At 43.3% G+C, this 14,122-nt stretch overlaps 1 protein-coding gene across 2 annotated transcripts in view; it reads right to left on the minus strand.

The window, feature by feature from the left end:
- Positions 1–14,122, minus strand: part of SLC23A3 (solute carrier family 23 member 3) — a 206,022-nt gene that overhangs the window by 131,718 nt on the left and 60,182 nt on the right. For both annotated transcript variants that reach the window (XM_069616868.1, XM_069616867.1), the window contains exon 2: positions 6,750–6,901. In XM_069616868.1, the coding sequence (XP_069472969.1) occupies positions 6,750–6,901 (152 nt within the window). The remainder of the gene's footprint in view (positions 1–6,749; positions 6,902–14,122) is intronic.

The raw sequence follows: 14,122 nt of genomic DNA on the forward strand, positions 1-14,122 counted from the left end.
GATTTAAAAAATGAGGGAAGTTATGATTGGGAGTAAGAATTATGTGTGTTTATTGTCATTCTCCTGTTTGGTCCTTAGCAATTCCATTTAGAGTGTGGACACTAGCCCTAGCCAAAATGAAGGGTTCAGTCAGTGATCCGATTGGCTGGGCTTTCCTCAAGGGCAGTTGGAAACTCCATTAGTTGCCTTTCATTGTCCTGTATTCAGCTGAGGTGGTCAGGTTCCAGGAAGCTCCCAAGTTGTGGCCTATAGTGCGGCCAGTCAGAAGAACAAATCCCAGACCAAGTTTGAAGTGTACAGAAGCAGTGAAGAAGTCCTTGAGCTAAGTGAACATTCTGCCAAGATTTTTGTTTTTCTTATAAAAATAAACTTCAACTTTGATTGCTTCTACATTCATCAGTTAAATGAAAATACAGTTTCTGTCACTGACTGTCAATCTCCTGAAAGGTGGGAGGTTCTTAAACCAAAAAAGTTGAACTCTTTTGTTTCTGATGAGGACAATTAACACTTAAAGGAAAGGTTGCATATGAAGGAAGAAAAAGGAACTATATTTCTTTATTCTGGGCTAATAATTAACTGCACCAATTAACAATCATTCAAGTTCAGGTCAAGAATGTGAGAAACACAAGAAGAGAAGGTAGACAAATTTGGAAGATATAATATTCAAGGTTTCTAAGGAGAAATTCACTAAATAGTCTAAGCATCCCTCAATGCCATCAGCTAAGGGAGAACAGGTAGCAACTCAATTAAAATTATTGCGTGAATTTCAGCTTCCTGAGTGTATGTTCTTAACAAGAGATGTTATTCTATGTCTTCTCTTCCACTATAGATATCCAGTGGGCACAAGTGAATCTGTTCCTGTTTCTTGTTTTATCCACTTCCCCCAGTGGTGTTAAGTGCATAGCCGTGAATAATAAGGTTGAGTGCCTTGCACCTTTGTGGGTCTGACGGGGTTCAGCAGCTCCTGTGGACGTCGTCGATCCAAGACTCAGCCGGACAAGGGTCAGTGGATGGTCCCTCTTGGCGGAGGCAGGATATGTCCACACCATTGCCGGGTCATGCCACGTCGTGAAGGCACCAGACTCGCTCACACAGTGTAGCAACCCCCGCCGGTAGTCACAGCAGAATGGATACCACTGTGCAATTTCTGGCGATTATTGCAGAAATTAAGACACTGAACCAGCACACTCAGGAGACAAATCTGGTGGTCCAGGATGTGGCAAAGGAGCTGGAAGATACAAATAGCCGCCTTAATGTTCAAGCCAAAAGAAGACAGTGAACAGCACATTAGTGCAGTGGAGGACGATCACTGGGATATGGTGATGGAGCTCGATGCAGCGATTAAAGAAATACAACGGCTGGGAGCAAAACTGGATAACCAAGAAAATCGCTCTCGCCGTAACAATGTCTGGCTGGTTTCTAGTGCCTGAGGAGGCAGAAGCAGGTGACCTAGACGGCTTCTTGTACTCGCTATGGTATTCAGCGCTTCACTTCGAGAACCCTAGGGAGCTCATCATTGACCGTGCCTACAGAGCTTCCATCCTAAAACCAACAAAGTGTGAGCATCTTAGAATCATCACAGTGCGCTTCCTGAACTTTCAGCATAATCTAACACTATTAAAGGCCTATAGGCAACACAATATCCTCATGCGTAATGGTGTGCAAGTGCACATTTTCAATGATTTCTCGGTGAAAGTAGGCAAGCGTAGAAGGGAGTTAAATCCAATATTTGCTGCTCTGAAGGGATCCACACACCGGTATTACATGAAGTTCCCAGTGATATGATGTTTTCAACTGGATAAGAAATGGCATATGTTTGACATCCCCACCGAGGCATGGCATTTCTTGGCCCTTCACAATATTTTAATTCCTGACGCCATCCCTGACCTGGAAACACCGAGCTCCACCTTCACTGAGGGAAAACATGAGCGTGACCATCCAGACTTGCGTACTCGGTGGCAGAGAAAGGGTAGGCATCCCAGCGGCCGGCCACAATCGACAGGTAATGAGAAGCAAGACAAGGCTCCTGAGTGATGGACCTGGCAGGAGGCTCTGAGCTCTTGGGTGACTCCTTCCCTGTGAAGACATGGAAACGAGTGGCTGCTCCCTGCAATTTATTTGTGAGCAGACACTCTACTTGTATAAGTAAATGGTGCAATTGGCATTCACAAAGTTGCTAATAGTGGCTGATCTGCCCCTGAGATGAGACTATGGGTTGATTTTGATCTTTGCATAATATCGGCTGCAGGGCTCTGTCAGGCCTGTGTAAGTCTGGCTGGTCAGTCCCACTTTGGTTTACGCATGTTTGTATTGGGGACCTGGCTTGGGGGACTCAATTTTTAATTTTTTTTGTTCTCTATCTTCTTTTGGGGTTGGGGGAAGGGGGAAGGAGTGTTTGTAGAGGAGCAGGTGGATGCGTTCTCACTAGTTCCTGCCCCTTCACCACCTTCATACTGGAACAGCACGAGAAAAGCAATAAATGGGACCCCCTGTGTTGTCCCTATACCGCATCGAGTGTATGAGAGATGCTATGCACTCAGACATCCATACAGATTGTACCCTCACACTGAGCAAGTGGAAGGATGCCGCATAGAAGGATGTCAGCACACACCAATGGATATCATGGAGCGCTAAGTGAAGTCTGATGAGGGTAGAGTGATGTCATATAGAAGATGTATGGACCTATGCTGAAACGATATAAAAGTACATAAGAGTAACTATGTAACTGAAGCATCAAGAGAAACATGTACCTAATGGTAAAGTAATCATGGATAAAAAGAAGATAACGTGACTTATTGGCCAATAACTGTAAATAGTCAGTAACACAAGGCAGAAAAGACATCTAGAAGCTTGCTATAAAGGTATACATAATGTGGCTAGGGCGGCTATGATAGGAAAATGGACACTGGTTCATGTCAGATTCAACCAAGCTACCTCAGCCACAGACCGTTGCTGTAGAATCAGGAGACGCTGGAGAACAGCTCTGTGTGCAAACAGAGATGAGTCTATGTGGGCCTAGGATCAAGGATAATATGTTAAGGAATACTCGCATGGCACAAAGGGAGGCAGATGGATAAGCCCTGAATGTGAGACACACTTCTCATAGATTGAAGAAGAAGAAAACATTCACAAGAGCCGAATATTGGACAATTAAAAGTGCATAAAGTTCATATGAGATAGAGTGAGCAAGTCTCTGGAGGCCAAGAGGAGCAACTGCACCCAACATAACTGAATCAAATAGCAGTAAATAGAAGGTTGAAATGGACAGATTTGTGGTTTCTTAAACACATGATCCAGAAGTCGAAAACAAGGGCTATTCATTAAAGCCTCAGATGAAGATAGTGATGTGCTCACACTCCCTCAAATGTTCAAGGATAGTGGACAGGCTACAAGGTCAACTACAGACGGAAGACTTTGCTTATGATCGGCCGATGAGAGATGATGGAGTAATTTGGAAAACAGGGAGTAGTCTGACGTGATTTAAACACCTAAGTTTCGTTTCGCTTACGTGCTGCTAATGAGTCGAAAGTCCAAGGTTGGGTCGGGATGCCAACTTATCACTGGGTCTAGTGGACAACCTAACATACAATGTTGCATAGACCAATCTGCTGTCATTTTGTCCGTTATAATCACTACCATACGTATTTAGAGGTAGGGCAAGGCCTGCCCTACAAATAAGGTGCAGCCAATGATGCACTTATACTTATATGTTCTATAAGTAGATATGTTCCCTTAACCAAACCCTCCTCTCGATAGGTTTTTCACTTTGCCACGTAGGATGACATCATAGATGATGCGCAAAGTGGTATAAGACCCTCCTATAATCAGGTTTAGGGGTGAATGTGCATGCATAAGTCTGATGTTTGCCAGGTTTCCCTACTTTATGAAATGAGAATAAAGTAGTATTTGACCATATTCCTTGAGTCTGCCCGATTATATGGTCTGTGATCTTTATTGGTAATTCCATCTAGCAAAAAAGATGCTTCAATGTGCAAGGGCACAGGTTGGTATTGTGCATCTAGGGGGATGTTGAGGGTGTAAGCGGGGACTGTGTATGTCAGAGCTATACCAGCACAACAGCGGTGAGAGATTGTCCCCGAGTACTGGCAAGTTGATGAAGCTTCTGGGGTGATGTGTGCTCGTCTAGTTGATGGCCTGCTATGCCATATAGTTTGTGAATACTTAAATCAGGGGTATGGCAACTGTTAGATTAATCACGTTGAATATGCAGGGTCTGGGGGAGCCAATTAAACGATGCTGTTTGCTCAACCTCTTGCGCAATGAGCGTGGAGACGTTGTGTTTCTACAAGATACCCAGCTGGATAGGATGGAATCTGCAAAACTGACGCGGGTTGGGTTGGCCAGTCTTTTCACTCACCCTTTCCCATAAAAGACGGGTGTCTACACTTGCCTGCTCTACACTCCATTAGACATTATGGCAGACCAAGATGGCCTCTATGTGTTTTTGAAGGGAGTGTTGTTCCAACAGTGTGTCACTCTCCTGAATATTTACGGCCCGACAGAAGGTAATGTAAGGTTCTACTCATACATTTTGACGACATGTGCCCCTCACCTGGGCCCACTTACTTTCTTGGGAGGGGATCTTAATGTAGCATTGTCACTGAACGACGCGGATAGGCAACCATCTCTGCCTGCTCACTGTACTTCTCCTAAGAAAACTAAGGCCCTTCTACTGATGATGGATGAGCTTAGATTGTGTGATGTGTGGCGAGTGCTCCATCATCAGGGGTGGGATTTCTCATTTTACCCGAACCACCATGGGAGCTATGCACGATTGGACTATTGGTTGCTAGTATCCAGTGGTGCTCTGGATTTTCCTCCCTACGGAGCTTCGCCAGGCTCTGCCCTGGAGACTAAATTGTACAACTTTGCAGTATCACGACTTTGTGGATCACCTTGCAGAGGAGACGGATTTCTCTTGGGAGGAGAATCTGTTAGGTAATTTCACAGCTGTGCGTTGCTCGGATGCATATACAGCCTTTTTAAGAGGGCAGTGTATCACTAAGGGGGCTTATAAAGAAACTTAGTGAAAACAACCGGAAGTACACATACAGCCGAAGCTATTGAACTAGGAACAACTTCATAAGGCTTCCTGGGAGAGCTCTTTATTGGGTAAAATCAAACAGCTGCTTATGGAGATGTCAGATTATTAGCCATACAGTTGTTTGTGTTGACAAATAGCTTTTTGATTTATGTGTTGATCACTCTTCTGTAATGTACGGCTCCGCTGCCACCAGCCACTCAGACCTGTCACTGTAACTATAAAGTTACAGGAGAAGTGGGAAAAGGGATACAATGCTTCCCCTCAGCACTCCACATAAGGTGGGTTGGGCTGATCTCACAAAAGGAAAGTATAGGTAGGATAAAAAGTATCCCCTTATCCTGGTAACATTTAGTTAACACAGGAAAATAAAAGAAAACCAAAGAGGGAAGCTCTAGGAGCTCCCAGCAGCACAGTACAAATGATGCAGCGTACTGCAATAGGAAATTACAGATACCATAAAAAGATGGAGGAAAGCAGACTATATTAAAATAAACAATAGGGATTCCCAGAGTTATTTAAAGAGAGTTCCCACTCACTCAGGAGAGTTATAAAAATCCAACATTCAGCAAAAAGTGCTGGGGGACTCAGCACGTGGGGAGAATTGCTCACAAGATGGGCATTCTACATAACTCTGATCATGTATGCACCAAGAGCAAGCTAAATTTGTTTGGAGCATTATATACATTGAAAAGAATAATATAATATTACATTTACATTAATCTAATGTATGGCTTAATTTCATACTAGTGGCCATGTGGATCATGGTGTGAGGTATGCCATGTATTGTTTTATATTAGTTATCCAACTCTGCCACTCCACCGAAAACTTGTCATTTAGATTATGATGTGCAAAATTTGGCAATTTCGCTTTTGCGAAATTGTGCATACAATTTTTCATTTTCACTAAACTGGCAAAATTAAAATTAACCAGTACTTTTTGCAGTTTTCAAAACTCCACAAATATTGAGGGCAAAAGTGTGCAAAGCGACTTAAGATTTTCTCTGCAAATTGAGTGAGAGTGTTTCACTTAGTTTGCTACGAAAATGTGTAACAACGTTTGTCTGCAGTTTAATCTGCTAAGTAAACAGCAAACTCTAGAAAGTAATGTCTAACTAACTACAGTTTTTCACTTATTTTGCTGATAAAAAATCAAGCAAATTAGTTTTTGTATGAGGCCTTTTCAGCAAATTAAGTGAACACTCTTTGATAGAGTTTGCCACTTATTTTGCTGACAGAATATTCAGAAAATTAGATTTCTGTGGGATTTCTTTTCAGAAAACTAAGTGAATAATCTTCACTAGACTTTACCAAATATTTTTCTAATAAAAAATCCCACACAAATCTAATTTGTCAGATTTCTTTGCCCAGCAATTGCCTCTAGACGTAATTGAAAACAACATAATTCTAGATATTTTGCTAACAAATTATGCTGGTGGAATTCAAATTTTACACCCTCCTAATTTATGTCCTTATCATCTGATATTGTACAATATTTTCAATATTAGTATTTGTACTAAAAAGCTTACAGTATTTCAACATCAAATCTGAATGTATTATTAAACAGAGGTCGAGATGGGTTATGGGATCAGGTTGGCAGCCATGTTTTGGGATGTTTTGAATACTGTTCTATTGTTCGCATGCATTGCTTGATTTGTTCATGACGTTTTGATGGTTGGGTGTCATACCTGCTTCCCAGGATTGTCTGCAGGCCTGTAGAGATCCCAGAGCCGAAGAGGCTGGTAGCCAGAAGCTGGCTCCTTGTTGTTCTGTCCACCGGCAGACTCTGGAGCAGGAGGAAGTGGCAAACATAAAGGAGGGAGCTCTGCACAATGAGGTGCTGTGGGGGAAAATAGAAAACAGAAAACGTGAATGGGGGAGTCCTGGCCCAGGGTGCCACTGTCTTGGTCCTTAGGGAGCTGTCTTTGGGGCTTTTAAAGAGGGTGACAGAAGACAACACCCCACAATCCCGCACTGATCAGATTTTAGCAGCTCATACCAAAAAATAACATTTGCATCACAGGGCATTATGCCCATCGCTGCCTCGTAATTTCATGATATTCTGGCGCTGTTACCCAGGAGTCCAAGGCCGTTGTCCTACAAGATGGCGGTGGTTTGATCAGATCCATTGTACATAGCACAGAGCCACCTATCTACTTGCACACCAGATACCTGTATTCCCGCCTTCATTTGCCCACTGGGCACAGTGAGCAGCCAATCATGTTGTTCAGAACGCCAGCTGAACCCTATGCTATAAGCCATGTTCTGAACAAGTTGTTAAATGCTCAGACTTGCTTCACCACTTTGCGATAATTCATGAGATCACATAACTTCTCCCTATGGAGGCACCCTTCGCTGTGAGGCTAGGGAGGTGAGCCCAAATTCTCCCTAGGGGCTGCAGAAAGCAGGTCCTCACAGGCAGAGACTCCCCTCATGGGCACAAGGGCTCCCGTTCTGTGAAGGAACTCTCTAAACCTCTTGCCCTTGAGTCCATGAAATCTATAAAGTCTGCTGAGAAACAGTCTGAAAACACTATTGCATGCCATTGCAATACTCCTTCCTTTCTTCCTGTAAATATTGATACCACCAAGATCAGGAAGACTAACATTGACATACAGCCTGCTCTCAAGTCATCTTCCAGAAGTACTGTGAAGAAGAAGACTGATGGAGTTATACAGAGAACTCCTTTGGCAAGTACAGAAGGTACTGGGAAGAGGTGGCATCAAGGAGGCATGAAGAATACCCAATGGACACAAACAAAAGACTATGACACTCCTCAAGGGGGACCCAGTTGAAGGAAATAAAAAAAGATAAAGGACCCAATGAGAGGCAAAGTAGGTGAGAAGACTGGTAGACCCGTGAAGTTCAAACCTGGGAGAAAAAAGTTACTTCGGGAAGCAAACCTTCAGTCAGGAGTGCATCGACAGCAGATTGCAGAAGTCTTTTTCAGGCCGACCCAGAGCAGGCCTGACTGGAAGCTGGAAACCGACCGACAGTGGTGTGACCTCGAGAAGGTGGACCGAACGGTCCATTAACTGCGCCAAAACCGCCTGGCTGGGGACCCCGCAGAGCCAAATCACGGCAGCAGGAAGAGAAGCAGAGAGAATGTTTCTTGGGAACGCATCGACCCAACACCCCAGGAAGAACCAGCGATGTAGCTCAAAAGACAAGAGGTAACGGGAGTCACTGGAGACCCAGTAGAGGATAGGGGAAGGGTGCTGTAGCTAAAGAAGACATCCAGAGTAATCTCCCTCGCCTCAGTCACTGTATTGAAAGCACTGACTTTAAAGAAGGCATCTGGAGTAATCTTCCTCGTCTCAGCAATTGTATCAAGAGTATTAAAAGGAAAGAAAGCCTCAGGAGTAATCTCGCCTCCAGATTTGCCATAGAAGTTTCAAGTGTGAAGAGTACATCACTAGTGATCTTCCTTGTCCCAGTTGTGTCAAAGAGACCGATAGAGAAGAACATATCAGGCATACTCTCCCTAAACTCTCTCTATCATCAAAATAGACATTCAGACTAGAGAGTGCCACGAGAACAATATCCCTTGTCAGAGCGTTAGAAGAGATCAAGGACACTATGGCAACAGTTCCCCTTGTTTTCCCTGACAAGAGTAGGGGGGAGAAAGAAAAGGAATAACTGAGTGTTTGACTTTAAAACAAGCCCTAAGAGAAGCCTGGAAAAAGTGCAAAAGATGATCAAAACTGTTGCAGGAAACTATCTAAAGCTAGTCAATGGTTGGGCAACTGAACCAGGAGAAGGGAGTCATTCTCATGGTTCTTTCACCAATTGTTGAATCAGAAACTAAGGAAAAAGGTTACTAAACAGCAGCTTGGAGGCTGAACAAATTTACCAGGAGGAGATGGCAGTTGTTGAGCTGTGGGACTAGGAGAAGGGAGTCATTCTCCTGGTTTCTCTACAAGTGCAGAACTTGAACTATTATCAGAGACTAATAGAAATACACCCTAAGGCTAACCCCATTATACCAGGAGAACTGAGTCATTCTCCTGGAGCCGCTTATGTTAAGGCCTTTTGTTAGTGGTAGGGCTAGAGTAGGTTAGTTTGGACAGAGGGTGGACATTTTGAGTTTGGCAAACCACCCTGATGACGGGCACCCAAGATAGGTCTGTTTCACTATTATTTAAATAAAGATTGTTGTAAACATGCCAACCCTTTATCTGACTCCTTACTCCAGCACGCTACACATGGTGTAAGAAATGAGATCTGGCCCAACTGATACAAATTGGGGTACCATTCAGTTTTGTAAACTTACTCCTAGAGCCTCAAATCCAACGGTTGCTACTCATGAATCTATTGGTTTTGATCTTTGTAGTAACAGCGAGTTGACTATTGAAGTGGGAGAATGACAATTGGTCCCTACCAACCTTATATTGTCCCCCCAAGATGGAACTTATATATGGCTGGTCTGTAAATCAGGTATAACTTGGAAATATGGCCTGGATGTAATAGATCCCGAATACTGAGGTGACATCAAGATCCAAATTCATAATAATGGAAACAGGCCTACCATGTTAACATTGGAGAAAAGATTGCTCGACGGATCTTAGAGACTGCAGTCTTTCCCATACCCATAGAAGTCAAGGAGCATGATAGTACCGAGCGATGTAGTAAAGGTTTTGGGGAGTGTGAAGGCACCATGAAGTAAGACATAGACAACAGATTACATTTTCTAAATAAAATGATTTATTTTCTTAAATGTTGGCCCACAGACCGAGGATACGCCCGCACCCGCCAGACCTTCTATGAGGGCTCATCAAGAGCACAGCTGTGACAACACAAGACCTTGCATATCAGATAGAGTACCCCACTAGGGTCAGGTACAACCACATTAGCCTTGATAAAGACCCACAAGGTTGAAATACGTGTCGGCTGACCACAAATGGGCACATGAGCCCACACCAGAATTCATTAATAAAACCCACATTCTAAACCCAATGCAAACAGCTTGGAAAATCTACTTTTCAACCAACTAAATTGCGAGATATCCAGGAAATCCCTCCTGTTATAAAAGGCAGTTTCTTTATCTTTACTTTCCTTGGCTCTATCCAGGAGCAGTGGTCAGACCACACGGTGCACCCATTACAGGTCACGCGACCGGTAGCCCTTGCCACTCTGTTATACTTCGGTATTCCTTGGCCTTTCATGACAACACAGGTTTTCTCCCTCTGCACTTGTGTCATTGCTTAACACTCATTTGATGCTCCATGGGAAACTCTTTGCTTTAACTTAATGTCTTTTCCACACAATTCATTCCATGGTGTTTCCCCCTTTTCACCACCTTGCTTTCACAGTATTCATAAGTGCTCATCACTTGCTTTTCACATTGTTCATAAATGTTCATCATTTGTTTTTAAGTGTTCATCACTTTTTAGAGGAGCAGCTGTATACCTCTGCAGTGGAGCCTGCACCGCTTTCTCCCATATGTTGAAAAAATGAGACAGTGCCGTGTTTGACACTTGCCGAAGTGCCAATACCGCAGTGTGTGTTTGAAAGAAGATACCCATTGAGACAACCCTATCGATATGTATCCCCAGAGTGATGACAACCGAAGGGAGGAACTCCCTGAAGGAATATGAAAAAGAACAAAGAAAAAGCTAGTGACGTCATAAGAGACATAACATGACGTCATGAGATACTGGCTGAAGAAGATGTATGGATCTTAGAGAAACTAATGACGAAGTAAAGAGTTAAGTGAACTTTTAAATATGATGAAGAAGACTCCACGTGCATGAGTCAAGTCATCGTAGAAGCTGGCTATACGTAGTAAACAGAATACAGGCGAAGCCACCATTGTATAGGCGCCGGACATTGGTATAATGAATTTAGTAAGGCAGGACCCATGAAGAGGGAAGGGAAAAACTGTGCCGCAGCAAGAATAAGCAGAATTGTGGAGCTGCATGGCGAGGTTGTCTGGCCTGGAGTCAAGACTGACAGCTATCTATTCTGGAAAGGAGCGAACGGGCGAAGGATGAGTCATCCCTTGTTAAGGTGCAAAGAAAGAACACCAAGAGTGCCAAGTTTAATTCATTTAAGACATTTAAAACCTGCAAAATGGACCAAATCGTGGTCTCCTGTCACGTGGGTCAAGGATGAAAATAGTTTGCACTTGGAGTCCCAGAACATGATAGTGAGTGCTCCCACTCCCATGTATTCTAAAGAAAAGGATACTTGGCAAGTTCAAAGACAATATTCATGGCAGAAGGCATGGGCGAGGAGAGAGGCTGGGCTAATTGCGTGGGGAGGTAGTGTCATACCCCATCTCCTTGGACCTGGGTCTAGGCTTACGTGCTGCTAATTGAACTGAATGTTCCAGACATGGCAGAGCGTGTCAACCAATCGTAGTAGTCCATATATTGAAGGACCTTATAGTTTGAAGACCAATGAGAAACTGTGTATCTAATGTTTCTGAAGATGACATGTTTTAGAGGCAGGCATGTGTTGTCCACCTGATAGTGGACAGCCAATCACAATCCTAGTTCCTATAGAATGTGTACTTAGATGTTCCCCTTAGCCAATCCCGACCCTTGATAGGTTTTTTATTATTTGCCACTTAGTATGACATCACCTCTGACGTATTTTTGAAATGAAAGCTATTTTTGTGTAAAGATCGCTGAGAGAACCTGAGCGTACATCTGTTGATGTTCGTTGTAAACTCCCTCTTTTTAGATAATTGTTAATAAAACAGTTCTTTGCCATCTTCCTGAGTTGGTTCGGTTATTTGGACTTGGAGTTATTCTGTGATCCCATTCATGGCATGCATGTTCCAAAAGGGCCCTAAGCTCACGTGGTATCAATGCGGATGATTATTAGATCCAGGCATCCTCTGCCATTAGATGGAAGATCGCAGAGTTTCCTGTGGAGAGCGCACAAAAAGAAATAAACTTGCAAGAAGAACTGAGACAGTGGGCAGGTCCCCCTTTGAAGAAATACCTGCCCGGTATCCACGGGTGCTCTGCGGACAAAAGGCAAAGTGGTCGGGCTGAAGGAGGAGTCGATACCGAGGGCGTCGAGTCGATTAACGAATGGTGAGTAGACTAAGGGGAATGGCAAATAAAGGGACAGGATTGTGATACATTTTAGGAACGGAAATAATTGAAGAGATAAGAGAGGCCGCCTAAGAGTCCTAATTCAAGGGAATTAGAAGAAGACATTTCAAACTCCAGCGGGAGTAGGGTGAAATATAAAATGCACGGTCAGGACAGCGTAAGTTAATGTCTTAAGCCCTGTATAGGGTAAAAAAGTAAAGCCGGGGGAAAAGTTGATCACAGTGTTTATAATGTGCAAATGTGTAACTAGTCTAAATGTTGTTTGTTGAATAAAGTATCGAGGAGCGATAGAAATTGTGAAGAGTTGAAAAAGAATAGTGATTAAGGATAAAGTGTAGTAAAAATGATTGGCGCCAATCAAAAGAATAGATAGGCTATTGAAACAAGAGGATTGAGCAGCGATTGATGGTGCTTGCTCATATTTATTGTTTTTAACGATAAGAGTGGTGATTTAAACCGAGGTAAAAGGTTTATTTAACGGTCTTGTAAGTATTGACAGTCAAGTGAGATTTGTCATTATGGGGGATACTACTCTTATGCACCTATGCAAGACACTGCCAAAACACATGTCCAAGCTCAAACAGTACAGTGCAGAATGGGTAAAGGGCACAGCAGATAACATTTTCATGCCGTGGCCACAAAGGGGATCATTGTCAAAAGCGGTATCACAACACATGACCACATACTTGCAGGCTGCATACACAAGGAAGAAATTAGAGCAAAGACTAGCAATTTTGGAAGTCTGGAAGATGATCAAGAAGAAAGGGAGGATCCACCACCTGAGAATTGGATGCTTAATCAGCATAAGGGGGAAAGCGTTGAGCCCTGAGCTCCCCTTACCTTGTCTGAAGCAAAGAGTGTTCTTGCTACGGAAGAGATAGGAGGGTATCCTTTAAATGAATTAAGAGCAGCGACGGGTTATAGTAATCCGATATATGAACCCCTCGCTTACAGTAGTGTCGATAGTCTGGAAGAGAATAAAAGAAAGGAAGAGATGTATAAGTTCATACAAGACAAGGAAGAAAAAGTGAACGGTCAAATATGTCGACAGACATAGGCAGGGAGATCAAGAGATGGAAAGGAGAAAAAGATAAGTCAGAGGCGGTAGCGCTCGTACAAAACGAATGGATGGGAGGGCAGATATTACTTAAAATAGACAGGAAAAGTATTGAGGAAGTTAAGGAAAGAGAAAAGAAGGACAAAGAGGAAAGGAAGGATAAGGAACGAGAGAAGAGATTAAAGGAGGATGAACAGAGAAAGAAAAGTAGGGTGCGACGAGAACAGATATATCAGGAGGAGCAAGAGAAGACTGAAGAGCAGGCAGAAGAACAGAGAAAGTACCACAATAGACAAAGAGCGATAGAAGAATGAGATACAAAGTAAGGAAAGAAAGAGGAGGAAGAAGCACACAGACTAAGGGACAAAAGGTTACAGAGAAGAGGGGAAGAAGAAGAAAGAAGGGAAGGAGTAAGAAGAGGAGAACGAAGGCAAGGGGAAGAAAGAGTTAGAAGGGATGCAAGAAAGCGAAGGGAAGTAGATGAAGAAGTGGAACAAAAAAGGAGACAGCAAGGTTTCGATGGCAGTCTCATCCGCAAGGAACAAATGATGCAGAGCCCAGAAATATGATGGGACAGAGTGGAAGAGATTCTTCTGATAAAAGAAGTAATGCCAACAGCATCTAGAGTAGCACTGGAAGAAGAAAGAGATGATGTGGAAAGTGTTGGAGAAAGGATCGATAGGGTCTATTGACAATTAAGACGAGGTAGTGAGTATGAAACTCGAGGGAATGGTGACTGATCCCCAGTACCTCAATCACAAAGTGAGGAGGGAATCCTGTTCAGTGATGAATGTCGGGCATTGTCTTAGAGAAGACTGAACTTAGACAAGGGTGAAGAGCCATTCTTGGAGAGATGGCTTATGACATATGGAGGAGAGCGGGATATTGAAGTTGACTGCACAAAAAACAGTGCACGACCGAGCGCCATTTAATAATT

Source organism: Ambystoma mexicanum, chromosome 9, assembly GCF_040938575.1.
Source record: "Ambystoma mexicanum isolate Mex_15411 chromosome 9, UKY_AmexF1_1, whole genome shotgun sequence".
NCBI classification, from domain to species: Eukaryota; Metazoa; Chordata; class Amphibia; order Caudata; family Ambystomatidae; genus Ambystoma; species Ambystoma mexicanum.